Here is a 15,435-nt window from a genome sequence, read left to right as displayed (position 1 = left end):
ACTCTTTCATCGTCATGTTGCCCTATTTCAGATTGAGCAGCTCGTTCGTCTTATTCTGGCGGAGTGCTTGAGGAAAGTACAGCTTCCGAATTGCTGTACGGAACTCGGCCCATATAGCTACGTCTCGCTCAAATATCATGGGCGCAAAAGTGGACTTCCACCACTTGCGAGCACACCCTTCCAGTAGGAAGTTGACCACCGCCATCCGTTGCTCTTCGGTGTAGTGGAAAACCTAAAAGAAACTCTCCATGTGTTCTAACCAGTTCTCCGCAGCATCCGGAAATTCCCCTCCCACGAGCGGTTTTGGCTCCATCTGGACAAATCTATGCATGTCAAAGCAACGTCTCCCATCCCTGTCGTGACGGTTCCACGATGATGATCTCGCTCCTCATCATCTCCCCAGCGTCCACCGAAGCTCCCGTGACTCTCGTTTTCGGTCTGCCATCTACAAAAGCAACATAAATTAACCCAAAAACTACTTTCTTAAATCTCAAATCTCATTGCTAGATCTGATACCATAAATGTTGTGACCCGCTCCGAAATCACCTACCAATCAAACTTAAGCATGCAATAAATATCTTAAAACATAATAATCAATAAAAACTAGAATAAACTCAAATGATTCAACAATACCACTGAAGGAATACAACCGGTACCGAAATCAACTGTTATACAACCCGAACGAATGACAATACTAAAAATCCACAAATGGAAACCTGGTACAGAAAAAATCCCAACACCGCTACAGCTCAATGACTGCTACCTTCCGGTATGTTCAACCTAAGCCTTGCCCCGTAGAATGGGGTGTCAAGAACCAAAAACCGAGGACGTGAGCTAACAACGCTAAGTACAAAATATGAGTATACATATGCTATGAATGCTAATGCAAATGAACGGGTACCGAAAACCTATCATGACAGAAAACACTGCTCAATCAAGTGGAGTCATGGTATGTCACGCGTTGGGCCGTCGCATTAGGAGGGGGCTCTCATACCAGAAAGAAAATGTGAATATATGTGACCTGACCACGTAATCCAACGGGTCCAACCATCCACTCAATAACTCGGGGATGAGCGACCCCACTACTGGTTATATCAATATATAGACTCAACATGATAAAGCATGCAACATAATAATGGTGAAATAATATATGCACATAAGTCATGTCATATAAACCATGCAAACATAAAACTTGCATACTCAACCAGAAAATATCGGATAGTACGTATGTACCTCAATACAATCAATCTGGCAAAATGGGCTCTATAGTCCAAGCATATAAGCAGATAATCATCGTATCACTTATTACCTTCTAAAAGTTTTACCTATAATAATAGCTATTGACTGAAGCTAATCAAAGTTTAAACTTATACCTGCGTCCGTCGTTAGCCCTTTGATGGCGATGACCCCAAACTCAAAGCACAACTATGATACGAACCCGGTAGCACCTTGCTATCGACTGGACCTCAAGACAACGCCCAGAAGCCCTCCAAAACCTCCAAAGAAGAGAGAGAGAGAAGAGTGAATTGGTGATAAAAAGTGAAGCTCTCGGCCTTTATTTATAGACATCGATCGAAACTACCGATTCCACCTTCGAAGCTTCCGAACGGACTTCGTAGCTTCCGATCTCTCCATCGGAACTTTCGATCTCTAGCCACCAAACGCGTGCCCCTAATTGGACAACACATTACTGCCGACGGAGTTCGGACCTTCCGAACTGGGGTTCGGACCTTCCGATCTATCTCACGTCAGTTCACCAATCAAAAAGCCTATACATTCTTATCCAAAGGCAATCGACCATCCAATCTTGAGTTCGGAGCTTTCGAAATCACCCTCTGCCTTCGAAGTACAACGTTGCTTCCAAACCAGTTCGGTGTTTCCCAACTACTCTTCGGAGCTTCCGAACTGTCCAATGACTTGAAACCCTTGGAACCATTTCCGAACATTCTGAATCCAATTTTCAACTCCTTAATTCCAATTAAAAATCTTTTAATTATGTTTAGGCAGTTGAGTAACTTAATTAGGAATCGGGATACTACAGAATGACTCTTCAGTATGCCAAGGGTCAGTGTCCTTTCGACATATCAAAGGTTATTTGACCCTTCAAAAAGGTTATTAACCTTTCAAAAATCCAAACAAAGGATGTATAAACGATTATTTGACCCTTCAAAAAGTTTATTAACCTTTCAGAAACCCAAATGTTATTAACCTTTAAAAAACCTAAAGATTATTGACTTTTCAGAAAAAAGATATTTTCTAAAAAAGTAGGGGTGACCTTACTTTTTTAAAAACAACTTATAAGTTGTTTAGAAAAATTTTTACCTAACAAATTTGAAAAGCTTATAAGCTCAGCCAAACACCCTCTAAATCACATAGGATATCCACACTTGTAGGCGAGCAATGAATTTCTCGACTACAATGCACTGACTCCTAGTTTTACATGTGTCACAACTGCACCCAATCTCACCTACTAATGACCCTCAAGATTCGGTAAACGAGTCAAAACACAGTCCTATCATGTAAAGCCTCAGTGTGGTCTCGGGCCTTGCACAGTCAAAGCAAAGCATCACAGATTATAGTCTCGAGTTCGAGCTCGTTTTCATCATTGACATCTTACAGAGTCTTAGTATTGTCTTTCTAAGCGTAAAACATCTTTAAATTCGCCATGTTCCATGATTGAGGTAGTACTCTTGGCGTACTATTGGAAATCCCGACAATGTCGAACTAGTTTCAAACCCCGACGCTTCTGAAGAGTGTTCGTGACACATGTGACAATCCATGAAGTTTGCTATTTACCGATCTACGACTACGAAGACTTATCTGCCAGCCAATCATCTACGACCACCTGGTTCTGTTTATGAGCCTATTTGCGAAGCTGTTGAATTTTGTAGTTTGTTCTACATCATCTTGGTGTCGTTGTGGGAAAATGTTTACCTTGCCACTAAGAATGGGTAATAATCTCACGCCTCTCAAGATTCTGATGACAGTGGGCGACCACCTCCTATAACCCAACCACCACCCGAGATGCAGATCACTGAAGAGGCGATGAGGAATTGAGAACCATGTTAGAGGAGACCACCACCAATGTAGCGAGTGTTGCTTTGCCACAGTTCCTAGCATCCCAACAGAATAGCAAGGTGGGAAAAACGGATAACAGCGACAATTCGTCCACCTCCAGCTCAAAAGTGGAGGCACGAAAGAAAGAAACACATGACGCGAATAATTCACCATGTAATTCCAATAAGAAGACAACACATAGAGATGACGAGTCCCAGAGTCGTGTATGTGGCACCCTACCTTAGGAAGTAAGTCCACAAAACATATTCCTTATCATGGCTCCTACACAAGTTGGGACCACTTCAAGTAATTTTTTTCTACTCAATCTATTAGCATAACGGAAATTTGCAAGTCCACCATTGCCACAATATGTAAGCAGCAACATCATATTACGGATAATTACAACATTATCTGACATTTTGCTAGAGATGGATGAAAACTGACTCTGGCACCAAAAAAAAGAGCAGAGAGAATAAAATTTCTGGTATTCACCAATTGAATACAACGTTACATATACATAAGAACCTAATATTCTAAATCTAGTAATGAGATCCCTACAAATCTAGGATAGAATATTCACTATACAACTGACATAATATGCAAGATCCATCTACCATATTACAAGATTAATACAAATCATATATTATCTATAGAATCTGACAGAACCAAACAAAGGAACTGAGATCGAGAAACTTATATTATGAAGAAAATTTAAAGGTTCGAATTATATTCAAATTGGAACTTGAGTTTGAATTTAGATCGAAAGATTGAATCCTCTCACGAACTATTGCTCGAAAATAAATACTCGAATGACTCAAAATATATTGTTTAATAAATAACTATATTATATCATATTACATTATATTATAATTATAAATTATAAAATATTAAAGTTTGTGAGCGGTTTACAAATTATCAAACAAAATAATCAAATCTCAGAAAAAAAGTTGGAACATGTTCAAGTCCACGTTGAATTCAATAATTTCAAATACGGTTCGATTCGTTTACACACCTACTCCTAGCCATAGGTAATGATCAAATGAGTTAGTTTTCGCTTAATGTCAAATTGATTTTCTTTTAGATATCAAACTAAAATAATTATATGTAGTTCATTTTTCGCACATGTATATATACCATATGTTATTGTTCTGTATCAGTTAGCCGGAAAAAAGCATATGAGGATTGAATTCAGTGCTTGCAAATGTGTGGGAGCCATCTAACATCTTTGCACAATTCAAGGATGGCGATATTGTCTCGAATGTGATGCTGTTGCAAAAATGTAGATGCCTCTTTGGTTCTGCCATTGTTGTCGCTTCTTTGTTCTCTAATAAATATTGTGACAAATTGCTTTGAAACACTCTTGGATGGTGACAAATCCGAATGGAAAGATACTCCTATTCAATACTAAACTGGGCGAAACACTAAGCCCTTGTAACACCCATTATTTGATGTGTGTGAATTTATGTGGTTTCCACATTTAAATGTATGTGGAACCCACTAGTCTAATGGCATTTGGTGTGTAATGAGTATCTATCCCATTCTAACATAAACTAAATCCAGAAATTGTTTGTGGAGGACTTATCTTCTCTTGTGTGCATCATTAGCAACATCTATTGAAGCAGCCCCTTGTAGATCACATGCACGATTCTCACACTCTAGCTTCCCCCACCGTGCATCAACTCGTTCACATGGAAAAGTAAGTTTTCCTAAGCTGTTGAAACAAGAATAAGGATAGTAGTTCATGCAAGCAAGAACATGTAAACAAATTTTGTTCGGCAGTTTAGGAATATTGAATCAGTTTGTTGTTTCGAGCTTGCTAGAGGTGCATTCTGTTAAATGAAGCCGCAAAATGTACACGATTGTTTTATGCATTTGGTACCTTCGATTAACAACATTGTGCACATGGCATAACCAGTGGGAGAATTCGTCATGAGATCCCGCCTGAACCGGAGTTGCTCTGCGTAAGTTTGAAGTCCAAAAATGTCTATTAGTTGGGAAATAAGAATTATCATTTGGAAGCCTTTAAGACCATCTAAATTATGAGTAAGGAGAACCAAAGTGTTACAAACCCATTTACGTTGCTATTAACATCTAAATTCTTAGACTCCTACATATATATATGTGTGTGTGTGTGTGTGTGTGTGTGTGTGTGTGTGTGTGTGTGTGGATGAGCAAAAGGATATCGCAGCTATCAATAACAATGACCATTAATCTTTTCCAAGATAATAACAACATTCAACCGTGTCATTATCAACCAGTTTAGGCTTCAACAGAAATAAGCATTTGTTGCTTAAACTTATAGCAAACAATTACTTTCAATTCAGAAAACAAACATGAATGTTTTTAGAGGCAGAGGAAGAGGATGTGTTTGATTGGCCTTTCACTTCTGTCATCTCAAACTTTATGAAAATTGGGACGTAGGTTTCTTTCTGTATTTTCAAAATGGTATTTGGATATTGTTACAGAAGTTGATTAGATAGACAGTACATCACATTCATGCAGTTACTCTTGATGGTTATTTGAAAAGGTAGAATGAAGAAAGATAGATTGAATAATATTGTGTTCTAAGAAGGCATATTATTATACTTAGTTCAATGTTCTAAGAAGGCATATTATTATACTTGGTTCAAATAAGTGAATTATTTTTAAAAAAAACACTAAAGATGGAAAATAAATATTCAAAAAATGACACACATTGAGATGAAAAACATTGTTTCAAGAAATGAAATCAAACTTAATGCACTGGAGAATCAAAAAGATAACACTTACATTAATACCTCTCTGAAGTGATCCGCACATTCCTTGCAAGGATACATCCGAGACAATATGGCCATCTACATGAAATATGCAAAGACATTAGATTGTTCCCACAAACTGCATAACGCATTGGCTTGCAAGCGCTAAAACACATCCCCGTCTGCTTTCCTCCGCAACTGATTTAGAACAACAGCAAAAACTATTTACATACACAAAAGAATATGAACTCTGATATACACACAAAAATAAAGACAGAATAACGATCATACCAGCTCTTTCACATCCTTCTTCTGTTGCCTGGTTGGCTTCTCTGGATACTGGCCATAAAAGAAAAAAATCATTTCAAGATGTGAAGTCATTGTTACTTACAAAATACTTTGAATGCCGAATGCGGAAAACCAAAATCATTTAACCTTTAAGAAAATGGAAGCACGGACGACATACACCAAATGGAATTTATATAAATGATAGAAAATTACTGACCAAAAGATTCAATCATAAACAATGTAACAAGTTCCAAAACTGAATTTGAAGGACGAAATACATAGTGTGAAAATACCTGAGCAGCAAGAGTGTGAAGAAAGGTCCAAGTGGCTCTTCCAAGATCCTCTCTTGTTGTAGGTCCGGATGGTTTTTGCTGAAAAATTATTTAGAAACAAGAAAATGACAAATATGTTTGCATCTATCTGCAACTTACCAATCAGAATGGTACTAAACGCAGCAAGAAAAATCACATAAATCATGAAAACACTCGTAAACAAAAGAGATGTCTTTGTAATTCCACTTCCAACTTTTATCGAACAGGTAACATGCATTTACGAACACACCATTCCACCAAACAGCAACGAGACCAAAACCCATGCAGCCATGACAGAAGTATATTTCCAAAGAAAAGTGAAAAGGGGATTACTTTCTGAAGAGTTTCAGGATGAAAAGCACCGACTGAGTATGAGGACAGAGATGTAAGAAGGTTGTCCTTCTGGGCCGAAGCTGGAGGCTGATCCGAGCGTAGAATAAATCTTGCGAGTTGGGTTTGAACACATCGTGAAATGTAGTTGAATGCTTGAAGAAGATGCTGCACAGGATTCTCGGACATGGTGCATCAGCGACTGCTGATGTTCTTCAAAACGATAGATAACAATAATATGAGGGGTTTATTGGTTCAATAGTTCTAAATTGTTAATGATTTTTTAGCAGTTAAAAAGCTCACAAGTATTTAATATGTACTTTTACTTATTTCATAAAAAGTCGGATGATATTCAAAATTAATTTTTGTAGAATTTTAAAAAGTCAAATGTTATTTAAATTTAATTTTAAAAAATTCTGCAAAAGTCTCGATGTAACACTCCAAAAATTATTTTGAGGTATTTAATTAAATTTTAAGTATTTGAATTAGTAATAATAATAAAATAAAAATTTATTGACAATATTCCCAAAATTTATAAAATAAAAACTTATAGAAAAACCAGAAAATTAAAAGAAAAAAAAAGAGATAATAACATAATAAACTGAGTTATATAAAATAAAATATAAATATATTTATTTAATTCTACTTTATTTTTATTTTTAAAAAAAAAACGTTGACACTTGTTGTTTTTGGACAACAAAAAGTTAATAAACACTTGTCATTCTCTTATAAATCAAAAGGATGAAATTCCTGCCATAGATAGGTCTCTTTAGATGTCAATTGAATCAGAAATTTCAGCCAAAAACGTGAGGCTAGAGGGAGAAAAGTTGGGAGAAGAGAATAAGAGAAAGTTGAATGCAAGTGAGAGGAAAGTGAGGAAATTTCAAGGAAAAAATACCAACCTTTGTCCAAAAATTCATAAATTTCTACCCATCACTCATCTTCCACCCAGAAATCAATTGGTATTGGATGTGCACCAAAATCATCAACCAAAATTTCAGAAATCGATCAAAACCAAGAAGAACACTATTGAAAATTTCAAGAAAATCATATTTAAGATAGCTAGTTCTTGCTTGTTTTTCTCATTCTTATTTAACGAATTTTGTAGCGACCCAACCTGGATCCACTGCCTAATATGTAGTGACCGTACCATGATCACCTACTAATCAGAACTTAAGCATGCAATTAATCAATAAAATAATCTTAATCAGAGTAACTGCGGAATTAAAGTAAGTCAAATACCAAGTAAGCAAATCCTAGTGGTCAACTCTGCTATCCAGCCTTGGTCACCGTCTAACCTCTCCGTCTCCGGGAGAATTATCTGCAACTGCCCCATGGAATAGGGCATTCAGCCAACAGAAAATAACCGGAAGTGAGCCTAACATGCTCAGTACGAGAGTATGAGTATACACTATTATATGCGCATGAATGCAAATGAACTGGGTACCAAGACACTCAGGTCAAGAAACTAGCTCATAGACCGAGCCCAGGGTATATAGCACGCTGCGTCGTTGCCTCAGGAGGTGGCTCATATACCCATTGGATAATGATGACCTGATACTAGTACATGTGTCCAATCATCACGGGACCTGACACATGACTTACGTATCCAACCATCCACAAACTCGTAGGGTGAGCACCCTACTACAGGATAACTCTAAGATAAAGGCTCAATATGCTCATGTATGCAATATACAGTCATGACATGCTGTATATAAAGGCATATAAAACATGCAATTATATAATCCATGCAAACACATAATACATTCATACTCAATCTGGATATCTCAAATAATACTTCCGTACCTTACTAAGGCAGATCCTAGAAGCTCCCATCTAGGTCCAAGCCAACCATGCAGCACTACAACATAAATAACCATGCATTACCTAGCATGCCAAACATCACCTACTAGGCTCTAAAAGCCTTAATTAAACTATAGCCTACTCCATATCTACTATAGGGAACCAAAGCCATACCTTCTTCTGTCGTCAGCCCGCTGATGTCGCATACCCTAGAGCCTGGGCATAGCCTAGCGACGACCACTGGACGCCTCGCCAGAGCGCCGCTGCCTGGCTGCTACTGCGGACACTGTCCGCTATAAAAATACTATTTCCAACTCCAACTCTTAAAGAAAGAGTCCAGATGCCCTTAAAATAGAGCCATTACCGGGAGATTAGAGGAAATTGGATATTCAAAATGAGAGCCTCGGACCCTTTTTTATAGGCCTGGGTTTGGACGGTCCGAACTGGGTTCGGAGGCTCCGATCCTTGCATGAATTCCACGTGTAAAGTGAATTTTGACACCTCAATCTGGCGGTGAGTTCGGACGGTCCGAACTGCCACTTGTCCAAGCCACTTTTGACACCTGAACTTTTCTGAGTTCGGACGGTCCGAACTGGTCCGCATGCTCCGAACTACTTCGGGCCTTCCAAACTCGTTTGGCTGTTTTTGGACTGTCTGAGACCCCCGGGACCCTTTCTACCATTTTTGGACGTTTCGGATCTGATTTTCTTCTTATTTTCACCAAATAATGACTCTTTAAACATGTTTTGACACTTTTAAAATTATACGTCATTTTTTAACATGTTTAAAATCACTTAATCTTGTGGAATTGAACCGGGCTACTACATTATTCCCCTACTTAAGATATTTTGTCTTCGAATAATCTTAAGTACTGAATGCAGATATAAACTGAATAAAAATTTCTATTTATTCAAACTGAACATTTACAAGATATAACTGAAGTACAACAATTTTAAAACAATTCTGGATAATCTGTACGCATACGACTTTCAAGTTCCCAAGTGGCCTCCTCAGTGCCTCGACGCTGCCACTGAACTAGAACAAGAGGAATGGTCTTGTTGCGTAACACCTTATCTTTGAGACCTATGATACGCAAAGATATTTCCACGTATGTCAAATCCAAGTCCAACTGTACCTCAGACGGCTGTAAGATATGAGACTCATATTCCACATACCATCGTAACAGTGAAACATGGAACACATCGTGGATATTAGAAAAATACGGTGGTAAAGCTAACCTGTAAGCTAAATCTCCAACACTTTCCAGAATCTCGAATGGACCAATGTACCTATGAGATAGCTTACCCTTGAGACCAAATCTCAAATCCTGCGGAAAGGTGAAACTCGCAAGAACACCTTCTCGCCCACCTCAAACTGCAAAGGTCTGCTTTTAACATTCGCATAGCTAGCTTGCCGATCCTGCTTAGTCTTAATCCTCTTCTTGATATGTCCAAAAATATAAGCTGCCTGTTGGACTAACTCTGGTCCCTCTATCTGTCGCTCTCCCATTTCTTCCCAGAACAGTGGAGTACTACATTGTCGCCCGTACAACGCCTCAAACGGAGCCATCCCAATACTGCGATGATAACTTTTGTGTTACGCAAACTCAATCAATGGCAACTGATCTTGCCAAGCTGGACCAAAGTCCAAAGAACATACTCCCAACATATCTTCAAGAGTACGAATCGTGCGCTCTGACTGTCCGTCAGTCTCTGGGTGATATGTTGTACTCAAGCTAAGATTAGTACCCATAGCGCGTTGAAGACTCCCCCAAAACCTGGATGTAAACCTGGGATCTCGATCGCTGACTATTCTCACAGGCACTCCGTGCAATCGAACAATCTCCTGGATGTACAACCGTGCCATCCTGTCAAAACTGTAGTCTCGGTTATAAGGAATAAAATGTGTTGATAGGTGAGTCGGTCCACTACAACCCGGATAACATCACAATTCCTCGAGCTCACCGGTAAATGGGTCACGGAGTCCATCATGATCAACTCCCATTTCCACTCAGGAATGAATAAACCGTGAAGCAATCCTCCAGGTCTTCGGTGTTCTGCCTTGACCTACTAATACACCAAACATATAGAAACATACTCATACACACTTTTCTTCATTACTTTCCACCAGAAAGAATCTCGTACGCAAATCTTTGTACACCGAAATGATTCTCATACTTTATGACTAACACTTGTCATAACACCTGTGTCAACATCGTTGTCCTCAATTCTTGATTTCTTGAACCCTTTAGGTTCTATTCTTGGAGATATCAATACTAATATTCTTATTTAATCAAAAGTCAATTAGTATCACTTATAATGACATCTATCTCATAACTTGAGATAACACCTGAAAATGAAAATACTGATTATCCTATCACGGATAATAATTTCTTGTTGAATTCTGACTTGCGCTACTAGATGAACAAAACTGTTTCATCCCACTTTGGAAAAGTCCTAAAACCAATACAACCTAGCAAATCCCCTGAATCGATCTCATCGAATCTAACTTATCAATGACCTAACGCATCAAATAGACATCCCGAAAAATTGGTGACAAAAATCCCACTGGATCTGACAACCTTAGATCTCAGCTGCTGTCCTTTTTCCATGTCTAAACACTTGATGCTATCCTGTTAGTATCCATTAAAATTCAAATGCTTGCTAGATAAATTTCTGACACTGAAGTCCCAGAATTACTGCAAAACATTCCTGAGTACTGTACTCATCTTATCAGTCTACCAAAAAGTGAACAATTCCAATCGTTCTTTCGACATAATAATATTTACCTCCCCCATCACGGGGATATAACATCTTTATCTATCTCATACAAATAGTTGCAAAAATCACTTGGCACCAAACTTGCACCATTTTAACTGACAATTTCAAAACACACACATGAATACCTAAGTGCTCATCTTTCCACTATCCAAGTGAATTCTTATATTGTAGTATCCATGCTGTAATTTAGCAGGCTCATGAAATCTGTCAATAGAATTGAGTATCTTTTCAAGCTAATCAAACTGACAACAAATATACTTTAACGTAACTGTTGCAATGATCATAGTTCACGTCTCCCAGTATAAGTCATCACAGTGTCCTGATAAAACTCATCTTTGCTTGATAACCCATCAATAAAATTCCAATTCTTACAAGGAAACTTACTTAAGTAAATTCATTACTTAGAATTTCCTATTCATCTCGTAATCAAGACCCTGATCACTAATTATACCTCTGATAGAATCAGACAATACTGGTAAAACCTCCTGGTTCTCCCCCAGTAACATATAAAAACTATCCGTCCAGAATATACCCTTGTCAAGGAATCCTTTACAAGACTATTCTATCCACAAAATCAGTATCTGTATTTCTGATGAAGTCAGATGATAACTCACCACATTCCCTTGGCACTAATCCAGCACCAAGTATAATTCTAGAAGACTCAAATAAATTCTGAATACTTTTCTGATAGTTATACCCATTTCTATGACTGCACATACAACAAGACTGAGGTAAGTCTTCCTAAAATGCCACAATGGAACAAAATCATTCCAAAGTACACCGGCATAAGGTTGCACTTACTATACCATCTCGAAACCCGACAGTCATCAGCATCCTGGCATAACTCATCCCTGAGTCTCTATTACTATGCAACATTCCTATTTGGACCAAAATCATTGGTCAAGGAAAATTCTCTGCAGAGGCACAACTCAAATCCCAAGTTTGCAAGCATCTGATAATTAAATACTGTTGAATATCAATTCAACTAATCTCTTGGATTAAATCCCAAAATCATAAATCAAGATCAAAAATTATCTACTTAGAACAATTAATTGTCAAGGAAAATCTATTCCAAGTCTTTTCTGACAACGAGACATCTGTATCCTTAATAGACGATAACTAAATCCTGATACCACACCTGGTATCTATCCAATTTTCAAAGCTATACCTTGTTGTGACTGTTGCCAAAATCCCCAGACTGATTAGCCTCCCCTAAATAGTCTCTGGAGCACAAAGGGCTCCAAAACAACCTATGAAGTATGAAAAATTCCAGAGTAATACCGACTAAGGGTCGCGCTTTCTCACGTCTAGTCCTGATTACAGTCCCCAACTCTTGGTATTTCTTAGCCTGTCATCCTGATGAAAATCCATCATCACTAGGTAACAACCTAAAAAGATCAAAACAGCCAACTGTCCTAAGAAAATCTGTCTAGAACAAACATTCTTGGGTCCTGATGAGTCACATCATCCCTGAAAAAGACTTGGCTTACTAGAATATTCTAGGTAAAAGATCTAGAACTATTCATTGAAAACATACAAAATCCCAAGTACTCATTTAAACAATGATCAATCTTTTATTCAAAATAACTAAGTTAATCTCAAAGATTACAACACTTGAACCACCAATCCAGGTTCTAATACAATCTTTATTAAAATCACATGTAATACATAACTTAATCAAAGGATTACACTGAAAGATGTACAATACAACAATAACTGAGTACATCAAATACTGAAATCTTTAATACATCTGATTACAACTGAAATACTGTTTACAACAAAATACAATATTTAAACTCTTGCAGAAATCTTTCATTCCGTCTACTGATCTTGAACATGAAGTTTCCTGTCTGCCACTCATGTCAGCAAACCTTCTACCTTGCAAGATCTAAAAGAATAAAATCTTGCTAATCTACCGGATCCTTCTAATATTGTTGGGTTTCTAATCTGGTAGATGAGACAAGATTCTTCTGACAATCTCTCCAACTACTAGTGAAGAGTCTTCCGGGGTGGCTTCCTTGGTCGAAGTCGAATGGATGACTACATGTCACACATTGCATTCAACCCTGAGAAGCACCTGACGTTGAAAACTGGATCTTCTCTTCCAGCTCCATCCTGCTGGGATCCACATAATACGAACATCTGCTGCCAACGTTGACAATGACGATCTTGGAAAAGCCTAGAAATCTTGTTATTCCAATTCCTGATACTGATATCGTCATCGAATCCAACTTTTAATCCTACAAGGATAACCCAAAATCAATACTATGTCCCAAAAAATCTTATTGCATGCTCTGATACCATAAATATAGTGACCCGCACCGTGACCACCTACTAATCAGAACTTAAGCATGCAATTATTCAATAAAATAATCTTAATCAGAGTAACTGCGGAATTAAAGGACGTCAAATACCAAGTAACCCTGCTATCTAGACTTGGTCACCACCTAACTTCCCTATCTCCGGGAGAACTACCTGCAACTGCCCCTTCGAATAGGGCATCCAGCCAACAAAAAATAACCGAAAGTGAGCCTAACATGCTCAATACGAGAGTATGAGTATACACTATTATATGCGAATGAATGCAAATGAACTAAGTACCAAGACACTCAGGTCAAGAAACTAGCTCATAGACCGAGCCCAGGGTATATAGCACGTTGCGTCATCGCCTTACGAGGTGGCTCATATACCCAGTGGATAATGATGACCTGATACTAGTACATGTGTCCAACCATCACGGTGACCTGACACAAGAATTACGTATCCAACCATCCACAAACTCCTAGGGTGAGCACCTTACTACAGGATAACTCTAAGGTAAAGGATCAATATGCTCATGTATGCAACATATAGTCATGACATGTTGTATATAAAGGCATATAAAACATGAAATCACATAATCCATGCAAACACATAATACATGCATACTCAATCTGGATATCTCGAATAATACTTCCGTACTTTACTAAGGTAGATCCTAGAAGCTCCCATCTAGGTCCAAGCCTACTATGCAGCACTACAACATAAATAACCATGCATTACCTAGCATGCCAAACATCACCTACTAGGATCTAAAAGCATTAATTAAACTATAGCATACTCCCTATCTACTATAGAGAACCAAAGCCAAACCTTCGTCCGTCGTCAGCACGCTGATGTCGCATGCCCCAGAGCCTGGGCATAGCCTAGCGACGACCCCTGGATGCCTCGCCAGAGCTCCGCCACCTGGCTGCTACTGCGGACACTGTCCGCAATAAAAATACTATTTCCTACTCCAACACTTAAAGAAATAGTCCCTGAAGCCCTTAAAATAGAGCCATTACCAGGAGAGGAGAGGAAATTTGACATTCAAAATGAGAGCCTCAGACCATTTTTTATAGGCCTGGGTTCCGAGGCTCCGATCCTGGCATGAATTTCACGTGTAGAGTGCATTCTGACACCTCAATCTGGCGGTGAGTTCGGACGGTCCGAACTGGGATCGAATGGTCCGAACTGCCACTTGTTCAAGCCACTTTTGACACCTGGAATTTGCTGAGTTCGGACGGTTCGAACTGGTCCGCATGCTTCGAACTACTTTGGGCCTTCCGAACTCGTTTGGCTGTTTTTGGATTGTTTGAGACCCCCGGGACACTTTCTACCATTTTTGGATGTTTTGGATCTGATGTTTCACTTATTTTCACCAAATAATGAATCCTTAAACATGTTTTGACACTTTTAAAATTATATGTCATTTTTTAACATGTTTAAAATCACTTAATCTTGTGGAATTGAATCGGGCTACTACATAATCAGAGCATAATTAAGCATGCCATAACACTAATCAGAATACACTACGGAAAGCATAAGTATGCTAACCGACAGAATACAACCGGCTAAATAACTCCAATAGTACAACCCAATCGAATATAAAAATTTCTAACAGCTACTCACTGATGTCTCTCAGGTCGTCGACTACTCCGAGTCTCTAGGCGCACTACCTGCACCTACACCTACCCCGTCGAATGGGTGTCCAGACATACAGAAAACACTGGACGTGAGCGACTACACTCAATACGGAAGTAATGATATATAAACAAATATGAAGCACACAAGTGACTTTAAAACCCTGGTAAAACAGTCTTCTCAGGGGCG

At 38.5% G+C, this 15,435-nt stretch overlaps 1 protein-coding gene across 1 annotated transcript; it reads right to left on the bottom strand.

The window, feature by feature from the left end:
- Positions 1–4,193: 4,193 nt before the first annotated feature.
- LOC140884211 (FAD-linked sulfhydryl oxidase ERV1) lies at positions 4,194–6,976 on the bottom strand. Its single transcript, XM_073290893.1, has 6 exons — positions 6,725–6,976; positions 6,374–6,451; positions 6,084–6,131; positions 5,827–5,891; positions 4,937–5,014; positions 4,194–4,768 (listed from the first exon to the last, which is right to left on the bottom strand). The coding sequence occupies exons 1-6, from the start codon at positions 6,908–6,910 to the stop codon at positions 4,636–4,638; spliced, it is 588 nt and encodes a 195-aa protein (XP_073146994.1). The 5' UTR covers positions 6,911–6,976; the 3' UTR covers positions 4,194–4,635.
- Positions 6,977–15,435: the final 8,459 nt, after the last annotated feature.

The sequence above is a fragment of the Henckelia pumila genome, chromosome 2 (genome assembly GCF_033568475.1).
Source record: "Henckelia pumila isolate YLH828 chromosome 2, ASM3356847v2, whole genome shotgun sequence".
NCBI lineage: Eukaryota > Viridiplantae > Streptophyta > Magnoliopsida > Lamiales > Gesneriaceae > Henckelia > Henckelia pumila.
The sequence above is the reverse complement of the archived record's forward strand: the minus strand, read 5'-3'. Positions and strand labels throughout refer to the sequence as shown.